This window comes from Arvicola amphibius, chromosome 7, assembly GCF_903992535.2.
Source record: "Arvicola amphibius chromosome 7, mArvAmp1.2, whole genome shotgun sequence".
In the NCBI taxonomy this organism is placed as follows: domain Eukaryota; kingdom Metazoa; phylum Chordata; class Mammalia; order Rodentia; family Cricetidae; genus Arvicola; species Arvicola amphibius.
The window spans coordinates 66,949,840-66,975,282 of record NC_052053.1 but is presented as its reverse complement, the minus strand read 5'-3'; the positions used below and the strand labels follow the sequence as shown (position 1 = coordinate 66,975,282).

General features: G+C 39.0%; 2 gene segments (V, D, J or C); both read right to left on the bottom strand.

The window, feature by feature from the left end:
- Positions 1-16,808, bottom strand: part of LOC119819860 — a 719,441-nt gene extending 702,633 nt beyond the window's left edge. The window contains 2 exon segments of the C gene segment in view: positions 16,371-16,678; positions 16,763-16,808. Coding sequence covers positions 16,371-16,678; positions 16,763-16,808 — 354 coding nt within the window.
- A 4,300-nt stretch (positions 16,809-21,108) lies between these two features.
- On the bottom strand, positions 21,109-21,629 carry LOC119819859. The segment is given in 2 exon segments: positions 21,109-21,437; positions 21,535-21,629. Coding segments are annotated over 2 exon segments (375 nt in total).
- Between the last annotated feature and the right edge of the window lie 3,814 nt (positions 21,630-25,443).

Sequence of the window (25,443 nt, the reverse complement as noted above, 5' to 3'; positions counted from 1 at the left end):
TAAATGGAGAGAAACTCAAGGCCATACCACTAAATTCAGGAACGCGACAAGGCTGTCCACTCTCTCCTTATCTCTTCAATATAGTACTTAAAGTTCTAGCAATAGCAATAAGACAAAACAAGGGGATCAAGGGGATTTGAATTGGAAAGGAAGAAGTTAAACTTTCATTATTTGCTGATGATATGATAGTGTACATAAGCGACCCCAAAAACTCCACCAAAGAACTCCTACAGCTGATAAACTCGTTTAGTAGTGTTGCAGGATGCAAGATCAACTCCAAAAAATCAGTCGCCCTCCTATATACAAAGGATAAGGAAGCAGAGAAAGAAATCAGAGAAGTGTCACCATTCACGATAGCCACAAATAGCATAAAATATCTTGGGGTAACTCTAACCAAGGAAGTGAAAGACCTATTTGACAAGAACTTTAAGTCTTTGAAGAAAGAAATTGAAGAGGACACCAGAAAATGGAAGGATCTCCCCTGCTCTTGGATTGGGAGGATCAACATAGTAAAAATGGCAATACTACCAAAGGCAATCTATAGATTTAATGCAATCCCCTTAAAGATCCCATCAAAATTCTTCACAGATCTTGAGAAGACAATAATCAACTTTATATTGAAAAACAAGAAACCCAGGATAGCCAAAACAATCTCATACAATAAAGGAACTTCTGGAGGCATTACCATTCCTGACTTCAAACTCTATTACAGAGCTACAGTATTGAAAACAGCTTGGTCTTGGCATAAAAATAGAGAAGTCGACCAATGGAATCGAATAGAAGACCCAGATCTTAACCCACAAATCTATGAACACCTGATTTTTGATAAAGGAGCTAAAAGCACACAATGGAAGAAAGAAAGCATCTTAAACAAATGGTGCTGGCATAACTGGATGTCAACATGTAGAACAATGAAAGTAGATCCGTGTCTATCACCATGCATAAAACTCAAGTCCAAATGGATTAAAGACCTCAATATCAATCTGAACACACTGAACCTGTTAGAGGAGAAAGTGGGAAGTACTCTACAACATCTGGGCACAGGAGAATGCTTCCTACGTATAACCCCACCAGCACAGACATTAAGGGCAACATTGAATAAATGGGACCTCCTGAAGCTGAGCAGCTTCTGTAAAGCAAAGGACACTGTCACTAATACAAAAAGGCAGCCTACTGACTGGGAAAAGATCTTCACCAACCCTGCAACAGACAAAGGCCTGATCTCCAAAATATATAAGGAACTCAAGACACTAGACTTTAAAATGTTAATGAACCCAATTAAAAAATGGGGCACTGAACTGAACAGAGAATTCTCAACAGAAGAAGTTCGAATGGCCAAAAGACACTTAAGGGCATGGTCAACCTCCTTAGCAATCAGGGAAATGCAAATCAAAACAACGCTGAGATACCATCTTACACCTGTCAGAATGGCTAAAATCAAAAACACCAAAGATAGCCTTTGCTGAAGAGGATGTGGAGTAAGGGGTACACTCATCCATTGCTGGTGGGAATGCAAACTTGTGCAACCGCTTTGGAAAGCAGTGTGGAGGTTTCTCAGGAAATTTGGGATCAACCTACCCCAGGACCCAGCAATCCCACTATTGGGAATTTACCCAAGAGATGCCCAATCATATTACAAAAGCGTTTGTTCAACTATGTTTATAGCAGCATTATTTGTAATAGCCAGAACCTGGAAACAACCTAGATGCCCTTCAGTGGAAGAATGGATGAAGAAAGTGTGGAATATATACATATTAGAGTACTACTCGGAGGTAAAAAACAATGACATCTTGAATTTTGCATGCAAATGGATGCAAATAGAAAACACCATCCTGAGCAAGGTAACCCAGGCCCAAAAAGATGAACATGGGATGTACTCACTCATAATTGGTTTCTAGCCATAAATAAAGGACATCGAGCCTATAATTCATAAAAAATCCTAGAGAAGCTATATAAGAAGGTAAACCCAAAGAAAAACATATAGTTATCCTCCTGGATATTGGAAGTAGACAAGATTGCTGGACAAAAAATGGGAATATGGGGGTTGTGGGGATGCAGGGTTGGGGGGATGGGGAGAGAAAAGTGTGAAGTGGAGGATGGGAAGAGCTTGGGGGAATAGGATGGTTGGGATATAGGAAGGGTGGATATGGGAACAAGGAATTATATATCTTAGTTAAGGGAGCCATTCTAGGGTTGGCAGAGAGTTGCCTCTAGATGGGTTCGCAGGTGTCCAGGAAGACGCCCCCAGCTAGTTCCTTGGGCAGCTGAGGAGAGGGTGCCAGAAATGTCCAGATCCTATTGTCATACTCATGAATATCTTGCATATCACCATAGAACCTTCACCTGGCATTGGATGGAGAAAATGACAGAGCCCCACATAGGAGCACCAGACTGAGCTCTCAAAGTCCTGATGAGGAGCAAAAGGAGGGAGATCATGAGCAAGGAAGCCAGGACCACGAGGAGTGCTTTTACCCATTGAGACGGTGGGACAGATCTAACGGGAGACCACCAAGTCCGGTCGGAGTGGGACTGATGGAACAGGGGACCAAACTGGACTCTCTGAATGTGGCTGACGGTGGAGGAGGACTGAGAAACCAAGGACAATGGCAATGAACATGAACTCTACAGCATGGGCGGGCTCACTGTGAGCCTTGTCAGTTTGGTTGCTCACTTTCCTGGACTTAGGGGGAGCTGGGAGGACCTTGGACTGAACATGGTGAAGGGAACCCTGATGACTCTTTGTCTTTGGAGACTGGTGGAGTCGGGGTGTGGGTGGAGGGGAGTGGAGGGAGGGGGAGGAGAAGGGGAAGAGATGGAAATCTTGAATAAAAAAATGAGAAAAAAAACTCAACCAAGAAAAAAAAAAAAAGAAAACACTATTCTGAGTGAAGTAACCCAGACCCCAAAAGATGAACATGGGATGTGCTCACTCATAATCGGTTACTAGCCATAATTAAAGGACATTGAGCCTATAAATTTGGGATCCTTGAGAAGATAATAGGAAGGTGAACTCCCAAAAAAAGATATAGTAATCCTCCTGGATATTGGAAGTAGACACGATCGCCAGGCAAAATTGGGAACTTGAGGGTTGGGCGCGACTGGGTCAAGGGAAGATGGGGAGAGAAAAGTGTGAAGGGGAGAATGAGGGGAGTTCGGAGGAATGGGATGCTTGGAATACAGGAAGGGTGGATATGGGAGCAGGGAAGCATATATCTTAATTTAAGGAGCCACCTGAGGGTTGTCAAGAGACTTGACCCTAGAGGGGTTCCCAGGTTTCCAGGGAGATGCCCCCCAGTTAGTTCCTTGGGCAGCTGAGGAGAGGGAGCCTGAAAAGGCCAGTTCCTATAGCCATACTGATGAATTTCTTGCATATCACCATAGAACCTCCACCTGACGATAGATGAAGAAAATGACAGAGCCCCACATTGGAGCACTGGACTGAGCTCCCAGGGTCCTGATGAGGAGCAGAAGGAGAGAGAACATGAGAAAGAAAGTCAGGACTGCGAGGGAACCTCCATCTGGCGATAGATGAAGAAAATGACTGAGCCCCACATTAGAGCACTGGACTGAGCTCCCAAGTTCCTAATGAGGAGCAGAAGGAGAGAGAACATGAGAAAGAAAGTCAGGAATGTGAGGGGTGCGTTCACTTATGGAGACGGTGGGCCAGAACTAATGGGAGATCACCAACTCCAGTTGGAATGGGACTGATGGATCATGCGACAAAACCTGTCTCTCTGAATGTGGCCAACATAGGGGGCTGACTGAGAAGCAAAGGACAATGGCGCTGGGCTCTGACTCTTCTGCATGGACGGGCTCTGTGGGAGCCTTCTCAGCTTGGTTGTTCACCTTCCTGGACCTGGGGGGAGTTGGGAGGACCTTGGTCTTAGCATAGAGTAGGGAACCCTGATGGCTCCTTGGCCTTGAGAGGGAGGGAGGGGAGGTATGGGTGGAGAGGAGGGGAGGGAAGGGGGAGAAGGAGGGGAGGGAAGGGGGAGGAGGAGGGGAGGAGATGGAAATTTTTAAATATAAAAAAATAAACCATAAAAAAGAAGTAAAACTCCCACTATTTGCTGATATGATAGTTTACATATGTAACCCCCAAAATTCTATGAATGAACTTTTACAACTCATAAGCACTTTCAGTAATGTACCAGGATGCAAGATTAACTCAAAAGAATCATATCCCCCCTTTACACATATGATAAAAAGACTGAGAAAGAAATCAGAGTAACATCACTCTTCACAATAACCACAAATAACTTGGAATAACTAAACAAACTAGTGGAAGATTGTATGCAAAGAATTATAAATCTTTAAAGAAAGAACTTGAAGAAAACATCAGAAAATGGAAAGATCTCCCATGTTCATGGGTAGGTAGAATTAACATAGTAAAAATGGCAATCTTACTAAAAGAAATCTACAGATTCAATGTAATGCCTATCTAAATCCCATCGAAAGTTTTCATGGAACTCAAAAGAAAAGTACTCAACTTTGTATGAAAAAGCAAAAAATTCAGGATAGTTGAAGCAATCCTGTATAATAAAGAAACTTCTGGAGGTATCACAATCCCTGACTTCAAACTCTACTCATACAGAACTACAGTATTAAAGGCACCTTGGTATGGGAATAAAAACATAGAGGAGGTTCAATAGAATTTAATCTAAAAAAGACCCAGTTACTAATCCATACACATACAAACACCTGGTTTTTGATAAAAAAGCAAAAAATATAAATTAGAAAAAAGAAAGTGTAATTAGCAAATAGTGCTGGCATAACTGTATATCAACATGTAGAAGAATCAACATAGGTCCATATCTCTCACCATGCACAAAACTCAAGTTCAAATGGATCAAAGACCTCAACGTAAAGCCAACCACACTGAAGCTCATAGAAGAGAAAATGGGAAGTACACTTGAATGCATTGTCATAGGACACCACTTCATAAATATAACCCCAGTAGCAGAGACACTGAGAAAAACAGTTAATAAATAGGATTTCCTGAACCTGAAAAGCTTCTGTAAAGTAAAGGACATGGTAACTAGACAAAATGGAAGACTACATAATGGGAAGAGATTTTTACTGTCCCCATGTCAGACAGAGGACTGATCTATAAATTATATAAAGAACTCCAAATATTTGTCATCAATAGAACAAACAATCCAATAACAAATGGAGTACATACCTAAACAGAGAACTCTCAACAGAGGAATGTCAAGTGGTTGGAAGACACTTAAGGAAATTCTCAACATCCTGAGCCATCAGAGAAATGCAGATCAAAACAATGCTAAGATTCCATCTTACAGCTACAAGCATAGCCAAGATTAAGAACATTGAAGACAATTTATACCACAGAGGATATGGGGTAAAGGGAACATTCCTACATTGCTGGTGGGAGTGCATATTGGTACAGCTCCTTTATACATCAGTATGGTGGTGTCTCAGAAAATTAGGAAACAAACTTCCTTAAGACCCAGCGATACCACCTTTGCAGATATATGCAAAGGATGCTCAAATGCTCAACTATGTTCACAGCAGCATTGTTTGTCATAGCTAGAAACTTGAAACATCTTAAATGCCCCTCTACATTGGAATGGAATAGGATAATGTGGTACAATTACCCAATGGAGAACTACAAAGCAGAAAATAATTTTGGCATCTTGAAATTTGCAGGCAAATTGATGGATCTACAAAACATCAATTAAGTGAGGTACTGAGACCCAAAAAGAGAAATATCATATGTACTCACTAATAAGTGGCTTTTAAACATACATCAAATAAAACAAACCTACAACTCACAATCCCAGATAAACTAGAAAGCAATGAGGACCCTATGAGAGACAGATATGGATCTAATCTGCATGGAAAGTAGAACAAGACAAGATCTCCTCAGTAAATTGGGTTTAGTAAGAGGAGCAGGCCATAGCCCACTGCCCAGCTAGCTAAATCCCTGAAATAAGCACATGGAAATTGTATTAATTTAAACACTGCCTGGCCATTTATCTCTAGTCTCTTATTGGCTAACTCTCACATCTTTCTTTAAACCATTTCTAGTAATTTGTGTATCATCATGAGGTCATGGCTTACCCAGAAAGATTCTAACCAGTCTAACCAGTCTCCTCAGAAAGGAGCGTCAGCCCATCTGCCACACTGCCCTTCTTCCCAGCATTCTATTCTGTCTACTCTGCCCACCTAAGTGCTGTCCTATCAAAAGACCAAAGAAGTTTCTTTATTCAGCCAATGAAAACAACACATAGACAGAAGAACCTCCTACATAATTTCCCCTTTTTCTGTTTAAGCAAAAAAGAAAGGCTTTCATTTTAACATAGTAAATTACATATAACAAAACAGTTATCTTGTAAATGGTATTTATCTAAAAACAAGTCCATTTCTTTTCATTTTCCAACCTTGTGGCATGTAAGCTTTTGTAATAAGACCTAATGATTCTCTGAATTTCCTGTGTGTGTTGTTATGTCCCCCTTTTCATTTCTGATCTTGTTCATTTGCAGGTTTTCTCTCTGTTTTTTGATTAGTTTGGATAAAGGTTTGTCAATCTTGTTGACTTTCTCAAAGAACCACCTCTTTGTTTCATTGATTCTTTGGATTGTTTTCTGTGTTTCTACTTTGTTGATTTCAGCCCTCAGTTTGATTATTTCCAATCTTCTACTCCTCCTGTGTGATTATGCTTCTCTTTGTTCTAGAACTTTCAGCTGTGCTGTTAAGTCTCTAAAGTGAGCTTTCTTCATTTTTTTAATGAACTTTCCTCTTAGCACCGCTGTCATAGTGTCCCATAGGTTTGGGTATGTTGTGTCTTTATTTTCATTGAATTCAAGAAAGACATTAATTTCTTTTTTTATTTCTTCCCTGACTCAGGGGTGATTCAGTAGTTGACTATTCAGCTTCCAAGAGTTTGTAGGCTTTCTGGGGGTAGAATTATTTTAAATTCTAACTTTATTCCATGGTGACCCAATAAGACACAGGTGGTTACTAATATTTTTTGTATCTGTGGAAGTTTGCTTTGTTACCGAGTATGTGGTCAGTTTTCGAGAAGGTTCCATGAGCTGCAGAGAAGAAGGTATATTATTTCCTATTTAGGTGGAATGTTCTATAGATGTCTGTTAAGTCCATTTGATTCATTACCTCCATTAATTCTCTGTTAGGTTTCTGTCTGATTGTCCTGTCCATTGGTAAGAGAGGAGTGTTGAAGTCTCCAACTATTAGTGTGTGTGGTTTGATGGCTGCCTTGAGTTCTAGTAATGTTTCTTTTATATAAGTGGGCACTTTTATATTAGGGGCATAGATATTCAGGATTGAGACTTTATCCTGATGAATTGTCCCTCTTACGAGTATAAAATGTCCATCTCCATCTCTTCTGATTGATTTCAGTTTGAAGTCAATTTTGTTAGAAGTTAGTATGGCCACACCTGCTTGATTCTTAGGTCCATTTGCTTGATAAACATTTTCCCAACCCTTTACTCTGAGTAGATGTCTGTCTTTGTGGTTGAGGTGTCTTTCTTGTAAACAGCAGAATGTTGGATCCTGTTTTCATATCCAATCTCTTAGCCTGTGCCTTTTTATAGGTGAATTTTGTCCATTAATATTAAGTGATATTAATGACCAGTGGTTGTTAACTCCATTTTTTTAGAAGAGTGTGTATGTTTCTTTTCTTTGAGTTGTACCAGTGAAGGGTCACTAGATGTCTGAGTTATTGTGCGCATTGTTGGACTCCTTGGTTTGTGATTTTCCTTCTATTACTTTCTGTAGGGCTGGATTTGTGACTACATACTGTTTAAATTTGTTTTTATCCTAGAATATTTTGTTTTCTCCATTGATAGTGCATGAAAGCTTGGCTGGTTATGGTAGTCTGGGCTTGCATCAATGGTCTCTTAGTTTCTGCTGTACATCTATCCAGTACCTCTGGCTTTCATGGTTTCCATATAAGTCTGATAGGTTTACCTTTATAAGTTACTTGACCTTTTTCCTTTGCAGCTCTTAATATTCTTTCTTTATTCTGTATGTTTTGTATTTTGATTATTATATGTCGAGGGGAATTGGGGATTTTTTTTTGATCCGGTCTATTCAGTGTTCTATAAGCTTCTTGAACCTTCATAGGGATATCTTTCTTTAGGTTGGGGAAGTTTTCTTCTATGATTTTTTGAATATATTTTCTGGGCCATTGAGCTGTAATTCTTCTCCTTCTTCTTCCCCTATTATTCTTAGGTTTGGTCTTTTTATTGTGTCCCAGATTTACTGGATGTCTTGTGATGAGAATTTGTTGGATTTGCTGTTTTCTTTGATCAGTGCATTTATTTTTTCTATGCTGTCTTCAACATCTGAGATTCTTTCTTCTATCTCTTGTATTCTGTTGGTTATGCTTGTTTCTGTAGTCTCTGTTCGTTTACCTAGATTTTCCATATTCAGCTGACCCTTTGTTTGTGTTTTCCTCATTTCCTCCATTTCAGTTTTCAAGTCTTGAACTGTTTCCATTTTCTGTTTGATTGTTTTTTTCTTGATTTCCTTGGGTATCATTTACAGATTTACTCATTTCTTCAAACTTTTTGTTATTCTTCTCATCCATTTTTTAAGGGAGTTTTTCAAATCCTGTTTAAGGGACTTTATCAGATTCATAAAGTCAATAGGAAGTTGAACCCAAAGAAAAACATGTAGTTATCCTCCTGGATATTGGAAGTAGACAAAATTGTCAGGCAAAAATTGAGAGCTTGGGGGTGGGGGTAGGATGGGGATAAGGGGAGATGGGGAGAGAGAAGTGAGAAGGGGAGGATGCAGAGAGCTTGGGGGAATGGGACAGTTGGGATGAAGGCAGAGTGGATATAGGAGCAGAGAAGTATATATCTTAATTAAGGGAGTCAGTTGAGGGTTGGCAAGAGACTGGACTCTAGAGAGGTTCCCAGGTATCCATGGAGATGTCCCCAGCTAGTTCCTTTGACAGCTTAGTAGATGGGGCCTGAAATGGCCCTTTACTATAGCCACACTGATGAATATCTTGCATATCACCATAGAACCTTCATCTGGCATTGGATGGAGATAGAGACAGAGACCCACATTGGAGCACTGGACTGACCTCCCAAGATCCAAATGAGGAGCAGAAGGAGGGAGAACATGAGCAAGGAAGTCTGGACCGCGAGGGGTGCATCCACTCACTGAGACAATGGGACTGATTTAATGGGAGCTCACCAAGGCCAGGTTGACTGGGACTGCTGGAGCGTGTGATCAAACCAGCCTCTCTGAATGTGGCTGACAAGGAGGTCTGACTGAGAAGCCAAGGACAAAGGCACTGGGTTTTGATTCTACTACATGTACTGGCTTTCTGGGAACCTAGTCTGTTTGGATGCTCACCTTCCTAGACCTGGATGGAAGGGGGAGGACATAGGACTTCCAACATGGCAGCGAATACAGACTGCTCCTTGGACTGGAGAGGGAGGGGGAGGTGGAATAAAGGGAGGGAAAGGGATGGAAGGGGAGGAGGTGAAAATTTGTAAAAAAAATATATATAATTTAATTAAAAAGAAACAGTTATCAAGCAAGAATTACAGGCACAAATTTTTATCTATTTTATCTTTTATCATAACTAAGGAAAACTATAATTATCCATTCTTTAACTCTTTCAAAGACTCCAGGATATAATATTACCTAAGTAAATAGAAAATACATTGTAAGCAGATTCCAAAACTAGAAATGATAGAGACATTTCGCTTCCTGAACCCGAAGTTATTCTGTACCATTGGAGCATCCATCTTTAGCCTACAGGCCCATAGTGTCCAGTAGACTTTTTCATGAAACAGGAAATTTCAAAGAGAGTTCAACCACTTTCTTCTGTATCCTGTAGAATGTCCTACAGACTCTTTCATGAATCAGAAACCCTGAAGGATAATCTCACCTTTAGGCAAGTTCAGCAGTCCTCTCTCTGCAGGTTCTTTATGTCCAGTTTATGCAACAGTCCAGGCAAGAGCAGTTTCTTGCCCAAATGGCTATCAAACTCCATAAGGAGTCTCTTCGATGCCCATCTTCCTCTTGAAGTAGCTGGTGCTGGCTGCCAGGAGCAGATTTGTTTCATTGTCATGAAAAGCCCTAATTTATTAAAACATTTTAAATGCCATATTCTGTAGTCTTTGAAATATATGTAGAATACCTATCTGACATATATATATATATATATATATATATATATATGCCAATTTAGAAAATCTAACTAACATGATTACAAACTTGACTATTATAAATGATTATTTATTAAACTATATTTATTAATTATACATTACATTTTAAAATGAACTACACAAACATAATACCTTAATCAAGATCAGAAATATATATATACATATAACAAAATTGACCTTAAATTTATATCAATAAATCAAGATTTATACCAATGCAAATTATTTAGATGTATAAGAACATTTATGAACAATATTTGGGAATATGGGCACATTTTTTTTCTCTCAAACTGCTTCGTACTGTATGAGGGTACTGTTAATCAGGTCTTTCATGGTGTATCCTGTATGCTAGGTTCATCTCAGTCGGCAGTTGAGTAAAGGAATTTTCTGAGGGCGTTTATGGCAACCTTTCAGAAGAGTGTTGTCTATCATACCATATTTGTCTGGAGGAAATCCTCAGGTTCTCATCTTTTGTGAAAACAAAAGAAAAAACTTTTTTCCAAAGTATCATTCTTACACCCAAATTTTGAAGTCATTATACCTTTATAATATACATGCTGGTTTAGCTTAGCCCACACAGTGAAATGTCTCTCTGTACTTAGCTCCTTCTCAGTCAAAAATTTTAAGCAAAATACAATAATATGTAGAATTCAGACTCTCTGTGAATTTTCCATTATTACATGGCTTATTTTTACTCTATTACTTTACTCTATATCTTTAAAGACTTTACCCTTTTTTAGTCTGTTTCTTCTCTTTCCCAAGTCTATGACTTTATTTAACACTATGACCCATTTAGAGGTCTTTTAGGTCTGAATCTGTCCTATTGCATTTTCTTTAATTCTCTATTGTCTTGAAGAACTTTAAAAATGCTAAACAGCTTGGTTGCAGAGGCTCTAGATGTTGGTTCCACCTCTCTCCAGTTTCAAAATAGTGGATGTACCATTTTTTGCCAGCCCTGGGGCCAACAGGAAGGCGCTGTGCTCAGCAGTTCAACCCAGAGAATGAGCATGCTACATATAAACTCTTTCTTTCTGATTTATAGCCAAATCTGCCATGCAGAGCACTTCACAACCTGGAAACCTCTCTGTGTATGGCAGTGGGAATGTGCCATGCTCTCCTGCCTGCCCAAGCCTGATTCCACCATCTGTCCAGGAAGGAAGTGTTGAGCTATGGGCATGGTCTCAGCTACTTTATTCCTGACCCCAGTGAGCACACAAACATCCAGGCCCACAAATGTCATTTAAATGCTTAATAGCTGGCGTTTGGTGGTACAGCCCAGGAAGCCATGTTTTAAAATGGTGCAGGTTTTTTCCTGCTGTTATTGCTGAGTCGGGAAAATTTCTCTGTGGCACCCTGCCAGCAAACAGCAAAAAAGCTGTGTTAAACTCTCTATATATTTGTGTAAGGATTCCTTTTAATGCCCTCTCAGGTTTTATGTGGAGTTAGTCGACCATGTTGAGGCACCAACCTGTTGTATGAGGAGAGTCCCATGTTGGGTGCCAATCCGTAGTAAGAGGAACAGGTTGCATCCTGCCACTCATCTAGCGTAACCCCCAAATAATCAGATACAAATTGTATTAATTTAAACACTGCCTGGCCAATAATATCTAGCCGCTTATTGGCTAACTCTCACATCTGTTTTAACCCATTTCCAGTAATCTGTGTATTACCATGAGGTTGTGGCTTACCAGGAGAGATTCTAACCAGCATCAGTCTCAGGCAGTAGTGTCATGGCATCTGCCACACTGCCTTTCTTCCCAGAATTCTGTTTTGTTTACTCTGCCCACCTAAGTGCTGCCCTATCAAAAGGCCAAGGCAGTTTCTTTATTCAACGAATGAAAGCAACATGTAGACAGAAGAAACTCCCACATCAATTGGGAGCATGGGGACTATAGGAGAGGGTTGAAGGGGAGGTAAAAGGAAGAGAGGTGACCAGAGAAAACTGTATAACTCAATAAAATCAATAAAAAATTAATAAGAAAAAATAAAAATTAAAAGTAAACGCATATTTTTAAAAGATGAAAAAAGAAAGTTGCATCCAAATGGATGGAACTAGAAAAAAAATCTTAATTTAGGTAACCGACCCAGAAAGATGATCATGGTATTTACTCACTCTTAAGTTGATACTATCTGTAAAAAAAAGGGATATTGAGCATGTGGTTCATGATCCTAGAAAAGCCAAGTAACAAATTTACCATTATTTTATATGAAGTATTTTTGCAACAATTTTCTTGAGTGAGTTTCATCTGTAATTCTCTTTCTTATTAATGCCTCTGTAGGGTCTGGGTAACAGGGTAATTGTTGCATTATTGAAAGGGTTTGGCAATGTTCTTTCTATTTCTATTGTGTGGAACAATTCAAGGAATATGGGTGTTAGTTCTTTGAAAATCCTGTAGAATTCTGTACTGAAGCAATTGTGTACTGATCTTTTTAGTTTGGGAGACTTTTGAAGAATGTTTCTATTTCTTTAACAGCTATGGGTAAATTTATTTTGCTTCTCTGGTCTTGATTTAATTTTTGAAAGTCACATTTATTCAGAAAATTGTCTATTTCCTTCAAGTTTTTCCATTTTGTAGATTTTTGAATTAGGACCTGCAAATTCTCTGGATTTTCTCTATGTTTGTTGTTATGTATCCCTTTACATTTTTGATTTTGCTAATTTGGATATTTTATCTCTGTTTTATTTTTGTTGTTTAGTTTGGATAAGGATTTGCTTATTTTGTTGATTTTATCAAAGAACAAACTCCTTTTCTCATTGATTCTTTCTAATGTTTTCTTTTCAGCTTCCCTCTTTGAACTTCTGGCCCAACATAGTCAACCCATTCTGTGCTTTGTTTAATTAAGATATGGTTTCAATTCCTATTAATTGCATGTCTGCCTCTTGAAGAGTCCAATTTGGATGTCAAGATTCTGTAGTGATGATGCTACACATGTCTATTAAGCCAAAAATTAAAATGTCATTCATACACACTCTAAGCTTTGGTTTTAGATCATTTATAGAAATGTGCCAAAATATACAGTTCCTATTTCCTATTATAATTTTTGACTTAAGCTCCATGTGTATGCCATCATCTAGAACAGTATGGTCTTTTACAGAAGGCTCTGGATTTTTTAATTTTTTTGGTGAGACATGTCTTGAACAGTTACCAGGAATGACTGGGCCACTTTTGGCTTGGGGGCCTGAGAGTGGCCCCCCAAAGTGTTTCCCAATGGTATCAGGTTGCCTTGTCTGTCTTTTGTTGATCTTCATTCATTGGTCCAATGTCAGCCTTTGCCACACCTTCTACACATACCTGAATGTGAGTCATCTTATTCTTGTCATTCCCAGAGGAGATACTATTCCTAGGAATTCCCTGCCTACAACCCCTTCTCAGATGTCCTATTCTACCACAATTAAAACATTTATCATTTTGATGTCTCCTCATTCTTTTGGAAGTTGCTTCTCCTACCCAAGATTCAGTATTATAGTTGAATGTCTCAGTGTTCATTGTATGCAGTATTCATTAACCCATTGGTGCTGATTTAACCTTTAAAGGCCCAAGTATATTTTTGCATTCTAAGTTGACATTTTCAAAAGGCAGAGATTCAGTAAGTACTCATCTTGCAACTGGGTCCATTACTCCTATTTGTACAGCATTAGTTAATCATTATAAAAAGTGAATAAAGGGTACTCTCTGGCCCTGCTTAACCCTGGTATATGATTCATTTTCTTAGTTCTTGAATCCTGTCCCAAGCATTTAAGACTGCTTTCTGGCATAGGGACAAGATTTGTTCATCATAATGAGCTTGAACCTCTGGGTCAGCATAAGTGCTTTCACCGAGAAACTGATGTTGGGAAGTCTCAAGGCCTTTTGCTTTTTCCTGTTGTTCCAATATTTTTGCTTCTTTTCTGAAATAAATTCTAAACATTAATTGAGGCCTATCATCCAGGACTGCTGAAACTAACTGAATCCAAGCATGTGGCATTGCTTTAATGCTAGAAGACCATGTCTTTATCATCTCCTTAACAAATGTGGAATGCAAGCCATAAGTTACAACAGCTTGCTTAGTTTCTTTTATAGCATTCATTCCTACAAGTATCCATCTTCCTTCCTTGGATCCTTTTGGGCCTTAGAACTTGATGCTTTGTCAGAATAGATTATAGGGTAAGAAGCTAAAACCTTGTGCCTAGGTGGGAAGGATATGGAGGGACAGGGAGGTAGATCATGTGTAAATCTTGATATAATCATTCTATCTGTGAATAAAGTCTCACACAGTTGCTTATTCTTAGTACTGAACAGTCATAGTCTCTGCATTCAACAGTTGCTGCTGATGGATGGAGAGAAATTTTATGTGGGGATGTAGCTACTCTTGGTTGCCATTGTCCATTGGGTGACTCCACACTCACAGGAATTTGGTCAGTGTTAACAAGTTGACTATGTGAAGAAAGAGAACCTGAATTTGTTAGGAAATTATATAGGGTTGGCCAGAGATAGGGAAACAGGGAGGAACATTTTGAGTGAAGGTTTGACAAAATTACATTGCAAATATGTAAAATCCATCATCTTAGAACATTAAAGGCCTCCAACTCTTAATGTTCTTATGAATTTCTGGTTCACCAGCAGCGATTCCCTTCCATTACAAACTTAAGTCCTTGAAAATTAGATAATATCCATAAACACTTAAGTCAACCCCATCATGATCCTTTTTCTTCAACAGCTCTAACACCGTGACTCTTGTGTTGCACACATCCTCCACTTCTCATGGAACCTGAGCTCTTCAGAAGCACTAGGCAGATCTAGTTCTAGGGACAGGATCTCCTATGGATCCTGTGCCTTGAGAACAATTCCCTTATTTATCTTCTAGGACTGTCAGAGAAACACAGACTCTAACACAGTCAGAATACAAACATTTTATCTTCATTTAAGTAAAATAAAGAGTAGTTCATGGTACTATAAATGTAGACAGGAAAAAAATGAACCCATTACCAAAACATTGTTGGTGGTGCTAACTCACACAGTGATCCACTGAGGATTCTTGTTAAATGTCAACTCAAATCCATATTTCAATTTTACACTATAAGATTATGGGTTACTTTATTTAAACTTTAAATCTAAAATGTAAAGTAAATTGTATATCACATAATTATTATACTCTTAATTTCATTACTATAATATGGATTAACTATTTACCAAATTTATGGCATCTTTCTAATAAATTAGAATACTCAAAAGTTTAAATTTTACCATTAAGTAAATAATGAATAAGCTTATTAATCACTCAAACAACTAAATAGTAAGAATGCTAATAATATGATATTAAGTTGGAAAATATAATGTCAGATTTGAAGCTACCAGGCACTTTTGAATTTTATTTTAACATTTTCCATGTCTGTACCAGGATCATACAGTTTATCTAAGACCACTAGCCTGATTGACTGAGAACTGGCAAGGTCCAGTTCTATGAGAAGGGATGGTGAATTTTGGAAGCATGAGTGGAGCTTACACCAGCTGGACTGTGTACACTGGTGGCTGAGAATTTTGTACATTGAGAGCATGCAAATATACATACAGAGGAATAATTCCTTGAGAATTAAGGTGCAAAATAATTTTTGACAAGATGTTTAAATTATAACTTTTCACAAATTATAACCAAGTGTACTCTTTTAAGTTTTCTTGGTTTAGAAGAAGAAAATATTGTATATTTCCCTTGGAAAGTCAATTTGACAGAGAAGCTGCAATTTCTCCATCACATGCAAAAACAAAAAGAATAAGTTACAAAATATTCAAAATTCCACAGCTTTACACTGAAGTTTAAGTCAACAAGTGTCACAATTTCAAACTTCTTTTGAAATCTTAATTGGCACACACACACAAACACACACCACAACACAAAATATATTAAATTGCATGCCATTCTTTATGGTAATCATAAGCAATTGGAAAACATAGAGGGTATGTAGAAAAAATTGATCGAATGTATATACACATAGAAATTTGAATATGACAAATGAGCGGGGCCTCAGAGGGGTGGAAGACAAAACCATAGGATCTGATCTTAAAACTCAAGGCCATGAAGCATATTTCTGAACTTCTTAGCCTCTGAACAGAACTTTACTTTTGGTTTTCAGGAATCCCTGTTGGTTCTTTGTGCCCTCTGCTGGTCCCAGATATCTCTATAAGGAGGTTTTTGTGTGTGCTCAAATTGGAGTTTCCTCACTGTGTCTCTGGCACAGTAATATATGGCTGTGTCTTCAGTGTACAGACTGTTCAATTTTAAGAAGACTTCACTCTTGGAGGTGTCCTTGCTGATGCTTATTCGAGATTGGAAAGCTGAACTGTACTTTGTGTCTCCATTATTCCTTATTAATCCCATCCACTCCAGATTCTTTCCTGGAGGGTGGCGAACCCAGTGCATATAACTGTCAGTTAATGAGAATCCAGAGACAGTGCAGGTGAGAGACAGGGTCTGTGAGGGCTTCACCAGGCCAGGTCCTGACTCCTTCAGCTGTACCTGGGAAAAGACACCTGGACACAAGCAACATCATGATCAGTCATACATTACATAGATGACATGCCTGGGTCCCTCTCCTGAAACCCTGAAACACTCACAACTTGGAAATGTCACCAGGCAGAGGAGCAGCAGCAGGACAGCCATGCTTTGCTGGAAGCTCTAATGAGAAGGAGATGAGGCCTCTCAGCGAGGCCTGGGCTTTTATAGTGAGTCTGAGGACTGCTTTGCATTGGCACATGCTCCTGAGGGGTAAAAGAAAGCACAGTTCTTGGTTTTCAGTTCCTTCGGGTGAATGAGATTTGTCTTATGTTTCTTAGGGGATTTGAATATGGGAACTCAAGAACATTTTCTTGTTATTGTTTGTATTTCCAAACACTGACAAATGGGAATTAGTATGAATCACACTGTGTAGACCTGGCAAGCAAAACATTGGATTCTTAATGCTAAGTGAGTCCACATTTATGCAGTGCAGGCAGAACAGTGTACCATAACCTAAATGCATTTGTATATCTCTATAAATTGCAGCACCAAATTTAGTATGTGATTGGGCCTCTTAATTATTAGCAACCCTACTTTAAGAAACAATTTAAATTTTATTCACTTAGTGTCAGCGAAATCATTCTTATTCTCATAACTTGTCCAGAAGATAACTTGTGAAGATGAAGCTCACTAAAATTATTACACGTGGTTTCAAGTGTTTATCTTAGAGGATACCCAAGAGATTTATTTGGTTCCTACCTCATGTGGCTCAACCTATTCACTTTCTCATTTTGGAACATAGTATCAAGGGACTGGTTTTAGTACCTCTTGATATATCATTTCTCTATGTATTTTCATCTCTATTTTAGTCAGTAATACAGAAAAATCCAGGTTTTTACATATAATTATTGCATTAATAAGGGATGGGAAATTTGTCTGTCAATGAAACATCAGGAAACACAGTAGTATGCAATTAGTCTTGAGAGTTGTGTTAATGAAAGTGAAAAATAGGGAAGGGAAGCTGAATCATTACAAAGAGTGGAGAAGTAGGCAGTTATGAATATGGGAACCCTGTGCCTTGAGTTGTAGATCACAATAGAGAACAAGAGTTTGCAGAGCTTTCATTCTTGCTTTGGTAATACAAAGCATAGGGGAAATAAAGTGCAGAGCTGAACCCACACTGATCAATCAACATTTAGAGAATGTCTGCCTACTACTTGGTATTGGAGATCTCACATTTTAAATTCCTTATTTGTGTGTGCATAATCTTTGTATTAGAGTAGCAGTGGTAGTGACAGGTCTTAACATTAGGGATTCAGCTGTCTTGTGCAAGCTCTGATGGTCACTTCCACTATGAGTACTGTGTTTCACATGTTCTTTGCTCTGAAAGATAGAATACTTTGCAGATATTATTCTCAGCATGTTTCATTGTGGGTTTATGTAATATTTTCACAGTGTTAACAAAAATTTGGGAAGGAGTATTACATAAATAAATGTGCATCTCTTGTACTATATTGGTGAATTTGGCCTTTGGTTGCTTCAGTGATAGTTTGTGTCTGCACTTTCTTGTTCATTACTATTTGCAGAAAATGCACTTGTTTTGCACCCTCAAGTTTTCTCTTTGATTCATTTTAACCTCTCACTCCACCATTATCTTCTTCCAGTTCTACACCAGGCACCTTGTGACTGTCATTATGTTGTGTTACATGAGATTCCTTTACCATAATTAATACAATTGACCTTACTTGGATTTGATTAAGTTTTAGGATGACTTTTCTTATTTAGCAGTTCTCTGGTTTCTCTCCTACTCATCACTACTAAAATAAACACCATAAAACACAATTAATTACTTATTCCTTGACACCCAGCACTTACAACTGCAAATTGATTCTGTAAAGGATCAATTTGCAGCCAGGCAGTGGTGTCACAAACCTATAATCCCAGTACTCTGGAGGCAAAGGCAAGCAGATCTCTGTGAGTTCAAAGCCAGCGTGGTATACAAAGCGCTAGTTACAGGAGAGGCTCAGAGAAACCCTATCTCAATTATACAAAAACACAACCAAACAAAAAAGAAAACAATTTACTGACCATAGATTTCAAGAATGTTGGGTATAGAAGATAAATCAAGCCAAATGAAGAAAACAGAAAGAAGAGGACAAGGAGAAGCAGAGGGAAACTTCCCCCTCAGCTGGTGACTCATATTCTGAGTCTGGACTCCATGATCCTTTCAAGACTACTGTGTAGTTGAACCACAGCATGTGCAGTCATCTCAATACTCATGTTCAACACCACACACCTGAATGAAAAGAAAAATAAAAGCAGGCTACACATATGAGTAACAGTTTCTGCCACACATCTAAAAGAGGAAGAGAGGTCATTTTGAGCTGGGTTCTCTACCTCTGGTGCTTTTGAGGGTCACTGGGATATTAAGGAGCTGGAATGTCCTCAGAGGCTTGCTCAGGGTAAGGGAGGCCCTGAGCCTGAAGTCAAACCTTGAATCCCAGCCTCACTGCTCACCTGATCTCAGAACATTTTTCTGTGGTAAAATGATGTTGTGGTAACCTCTGTAATGTAAATTATTTGTAGATGATAAGAAAGTATGCATCTCTGAAACAAGCAAACAGACACTCAGACATATACACACAGACAGATATAGAACAGCAGATACAATCCATCCCAAAAATATACATACAAGGGCAGATAAATATATATATATATTTATATATATATATATATATATATATATATATTAACATCATATAATATTTGAAAACATTCTTTTTTCACCTTTGTAATTTATTCTACTTAAAAACAAGTCACCATGCTCATTCATAATGTCCTGTGATTACAGTGATTCCTCCCACTGCCTTCTCTCCCCATTCTAACACTTCTGTAACCCTCTGTCCTTTCCTATTCTCATGTCTCTTCTTTTCTCTCCTCCCTTCTTTCCTGATTTTTATACCAACTCTGCTTCTTTTTCTGCTCATCCAGATTTGAGACTGCAGGGTCACATCATCTTGTGTAATTCTCTGAGTGTCCTCCCAGTTTATATAATGTCTCAGTAGAACCACATTCCCATTTCCACAGCACGGACATTCCTTTTCCTCCATCCCAATAACATTTGGTCTCATTCTTTCCTTGGGTAAATGGCACTCATATCATTAGTTACAGGAAAATAATTCTTTTGGTTTAAGATCCATTTCTGTGGTTATGAAAAATGTTAGCTCCATGCAACCTCTTCTGCCCACTTTCACTGGTCAAGATGAAGCATCCCAATCACAGGATGCAGGAAAGAATAATGTGTGCTCATGAGGACATCACCTCTCAACTCTGGGTTCCCAGAGCTATCTGTTAACCTCCTGACTCAAAATTTAGAGAAGTGAGAGAGAAAGGAGTTTTTCTTGGAAAGAAAATTTAAACTGTTCTCTTAGATAACAGATATCTTGTTATAACCTTTACTGGGGAGTACTGATGTTTCGAACTCAGTATTTTTTAATAAAATGATAAATATATTTTAAAATATTACATTTGAATCAAGGTCTCATGTAAACTAAACAATAGCTATACTATTGGGTAAATCACAACATTGAATAAGGTCTTTTTAAAAAGCACACTGTTTTAATTAGGGGTGGATGTTTCTGTGTGGGTAGTGTAGTGCTCATGAAGATAAACAGATACCATAGAGTCCACTAGACTCACATGTGGCTCTGAGCTGTCTTCATCTTCCACATCTTCTAGGATTTACAATTTTTCTTTAGCTTCTTTGGGAACTTACACTGGTCACTGAACAGGATCATTTTTGCTCTGTGTGATGATCTGCATTTTGTTAAAAAGCAACTAAAATGGGGCTGAGAAATCAAGTTTTTTCCACACAAGAACGCTTCAGTCCATTCTAAACACAGAACTCACAATCCATAACTAAAAAAGATATAGGTGTGGCAGCTAACTAGGTATACTGTATAGGAAATGTGGAGATAGAACATTCACTGGGACTCATCAGGCCCAGTGATAGAATTTGTCTCATAATAAGTTGTACAAATTGTTAAAAAAATTCATTCATCATATGCCAGCACATACCCACACCCCCCCCCACACACACACATGTACATGGAGAGGAGAGAGACAGAAAGATCAAGAGAGATAAAGAGAGAGAAAGGAGGGGAGGAGAGAGACTGAGACAGAGATAGGGTGACAGAGATAAAGAAAAACAAGGAGAAACACTATAATAAAGACATAACACAGCTGGAAATAGAAATTTGAATAATCATTTGGACATTCAAGTATTACTACACACTATACCTGTAGAGAAAATTGCTAAGTGTGATATGGAGAGGCAATGAAGACACAGAGAAGTCCCATCTTCCATGCTTTTCTAAGCTGGTTCTTCTGTGACCCAGATCTCCAAGTGCTCTCAGCTCTCCCTGCTGGTCCTGTGTTCTCTACAGCGGTGTTTTTGTCTGAGTTCTCAGCAGCATTCACTCAGTGTGTATCTTGCACAGTAATACATGGCTGTGTCTTCAGACCTCAGACTGCTCATTTCCAGGTACAGAGTGTTCTTGGCATTGTCTCTGGAGATTGTGAAGCGGCCCTTCACAGCGTCAGTATACCAGGTGCTACCACCACCACTATTAATGGTTGAGACCCACTCCAATCCCTTCCCGGAAGCCTGGCGAACCCAGCTCATTGCATAACTACTGAAGGTGAATCCAGAGGCTGCACAGGAGAGTTTCAGGGACTCTCCAGGCTGCACTAAGCCTCCACCAGACTCCAGCAATTGCACCTCACACTGGACACCTGTAAACACAAAAAATTCTGGTTAGAAAACTGACACAAAAGACTTTTTTCTTTCTCATGTCCACACAATAAACAGCATCTCATATTTATGAATTACCTTTTAAAATAAGAACAAAGGAAACCAATATGAGGCTTAAGTCCATGGTGAGTGTTCTGAGTTCAATGTTGAACCCTGACTGGAAGGACTTGGGAATCTAGGGCTGGTCTCCTCTGCCAGAGCTCCAGGGTCAGGGCAGTGCTGGATTTTATGGGCACAAAGAAGCCTTATTTGCATATCTTCCTACCATAACAGGCTCTGTAGTTGGACCTGGGCAGAAGGCCATACTCAGAGAAGATATAAGACATCATACACACTGATGACAGTTACAGAAAGTGAAGACTTAACCAAGCTCTATTTATACATTTTTCTTGTTAGGGATTCACCACACTTTATTTATTTCCATTTTCACCATATGAACAGGGAATGTTGTGTTTCCACACTGTCATGCCTGTTTAGGATCAATGTGAAATTAAAAAGCTCCACACACATCTGTGTTTCTAGATATTAGCTCTGTCAGTCCCTCTGCCTCTGCTTCACATGGCTTCTTCCTGAGGTGAATCTTGCATAGGGTCACACCCCCTCTAAGTAGATCTCCTTCACTGTGATAGAAACACTTGAGACTTTACTGAATTTTACTCAGTTCTTTTTCCTCTTTTTTATTACTTTATTAATAATACCAATCAAAATTCCCACTTCCTCCTCTCTTCCCACTTCCCTTCTGATCCCTGTCCCCCATTCTCCACCCCCTCCAGTCCTAAGAGAGAGCAAGGCTCCTTGGCTTGTTGAAAGTCCAAGGCCCTCCTCCCTACATCCAGGCTTAGGAAGGTATGCATCCAAAGAGAATAGGATCCCCAAAAGCCAGTGCATGCAGTATAGAAAAATCCCAGTGCGATTATCATTGGCCCCTCAGTCTGCCCCAATTGTCAACCACATTCAGAGGGTCCAGTTTGATCCCATGCTCATTCATTTCCCGTCCAGCTGGAGTTGGTGAGCTCCTGTTAGCTCAAGCACACTGTCTCAGTGGGTGAACCAACCCCTTGTGGTCCTGACTTCCTTGCTCATCCCGTAGTCAGACTGATGACTATCTTGAATATCACCAAAGAACCTTCATCAGGCGACAGATGGAGACAGAGACAGAGAACCATATCGGAGCACTGGACTGAGCTCCCAAAATCCAGTTGAAGAGCAAAAGGAGGGAGAATTTTACTCAGTTCTCGGTGATGCTATCTGCCAGCCTCAGGAAGTTTGCAAATGTGATGTTTCTTGTTGCTGTCTGTCTTCCTCTCAGTGGTTGCTATGGAGATAAGTTTATATTGGAAGCACTCAATTGTTTGCATCCTGAATTTTTCCCTATGATTACTTTTTACTCCCCCCTCTTCCTTTCCCTTTCCCACCTCAATACCTGTACCGGCGGGTACCGGCGTGTACCGGCGGTAGGAGGGGTTTGGAAATAACCAAAATAGTCCTTTTATAATAAATCAGTTTTAATAAAAGGGGAAATAAGGGAACTTACAGAACCAAGGGTCCAGCGGAGCAGAAGGTAACATGGGGGATAGAAAACGGGGCTCCTTCCGGCGCCCCGATCCTTTTTAAGGGTATCCTACTCCCCTGGGGCAGCCACGCCCCTGAACGCAGGGATTGGGCCAGCTGCCCCAACATCTCCCCCTTTTGTCTAAATAAGGCAGATTCAGAAACCAAATACAACTATATACAACGGGAATAGATCATATAAAATTACAAGAAGTAAACAATATCAGGCGAGGAGCATATAACAAAGAAAAAAATTTTACTAATCACTCTACTTTGGGAAGTCTAAATAATGTAGAAGGTAGCTACCATTATCTAATCTTCAACCCCATCAAAGATCTGAGAAGGAAAGTAATATTACCAAAGCAATCAGGAAGCACAAACGAGAAACTTCCAAAATGTGCAACAGAAGACAGAGACAATTGACTACCTGGGCAACCACACGAAATCTTGATAGAAATGTTGAGGCAACCAACTTTGGCTGAGGCCTGAAAAAACCTGACATACCATTATACAACGGCAAGGAACCTTTAGTAGAACTATCCTATCCTGTCTTGGCAAGATAAGACAATTCTGTTTTATCCACTTATGAATATTTCGTAGTTTAGTCAGTAATGGAGGTATGGGCTTTTCTTTGCCCCAAGGCCAGTTCTGCCAAGTAGAAGACAAACTCCCAGTGGAGTGTCTTTGGTGCTCAATGTTCTCTCAGGAGTAGAGCATTGTTGCCAGGAGTGATTGTGTCTCATAATTACAAAACTCTAGGTTAGATTAAAGGCCATGTTCTACAGCTCTTCCAAGAGGTCGAAGATTATGCTATCTATACTAAATACAACCTCTATGTGTCTAAAAAACCTGATTATCCTAAATATAAATATGACCAACATATAATTCTCAACACTTATCTAACTGTATGACTAATAGAATAGACAACTGTGCAATAAATGAAGACAATGATTTCCAAATGTAAACAGGGTCATTACATAAATAATGTCTGAGGTAGAAATGTACATTGCAATATAGTAAACAATGTCATTACATAAATAATATCAGAGGTAGAGATGTAAATTGCAATATAGTAAACAATGTCAATATAACAATTGTTTCAAACAGAGGTAGTATCATACTCTCATACAATGTTCAATATATCAATATACAAGAATCAACACTCATATAGTTTTTCAAAAAACAATAACTCACAAAAATCAATTATTCCTTCAGATCACCAGTTAATCCCTCCCTCCCCCATATATATATATATATATATATATATATATATATATATATATATACACATAATTTATACCCCTGAGTCCACATAAAGCCTTCTACAACCCGACAACCCTATACCAGCCACCAATTAGTGTCCCTAAACCTGAGGGTAAACTTTGTTGGGAGGGGGGGCGTCGTCATCTAAGATTGCTTCCAGCTGACATAGGGGCGACTTTTCTTCTCAGGGGGTCCTGTGAAAGCAAATGATGGTAGAATACCCAGGGTAACATTTCATCTAGGAAAAATGTGTCCAGCCTCTGAATATTTTGAGAAAAACAGGCCAGAATGTTGTCAAAAATGTGCACTATTCAAAAGTGTTCTGTGCAGTTGGTACCAAAAAACAGGCCAAATATTAGCGCTACAAAAACATGACGTCATAATAACCAGTAGGAGTTGATGTTGTGGGGCCCCGTCTTCATTCTGGAAACTGCAAAGATTACTGAAGAAAAAATTTGTCGTTTGTTGCGAGAAAGATAAGCATTATCTACAAAGACTCATACAGACGTATAAGTGCATATCTTCAATGAAAGGTGCATTAAAGACAACCATAGAAATGAAGGAAGGCAAAGAAGGCAAATATATTGGTACCATTATCAACATTATTGTTATTAGTATTCTGTCTCATAACATGACTCCTAACCTGAGACAGAAACTCTGAGAAATCTCTTATAAACAAGCTTGGAATTGGAGAGGGACTGGGCCAGAGTCCAACTCCAAGAAACCAGCTCTAAATATCTATAAAGAAATGCATATTGACACACATTCAAAAAATTGTTTTTTATACTCACGGAGCTTACCCAATGTTAATGATGATCCTTGATGGATTGCAATTGGTTTCCATCCATCAGTATTCAAGGTATCCAGGGTCCCTCAGATCCTTCGAAGGTGAGCGTCTTCCTGTGGAGATAAGAAAAGAACCCTGCCCCCAAAATATAGGTCTCTTACCATCAGTATGTTCACCATCCTTGTGCATGAATTGTTATTTTTCTTTTCCAAGGGGCTTCTCCTCTTCAAACCGAACCTTTATTAACTTTGATGGTATCCACGATTTTTCTTCTCCTGTGGAGACAAGAGCAAAACCCCTTCCCCAATGCAGCACATCCCCTGGCTTCCATTGTGAGGTCAGCACATCCTTGAAATAAACTGGTTGATTTAATTCAACAGACTTTT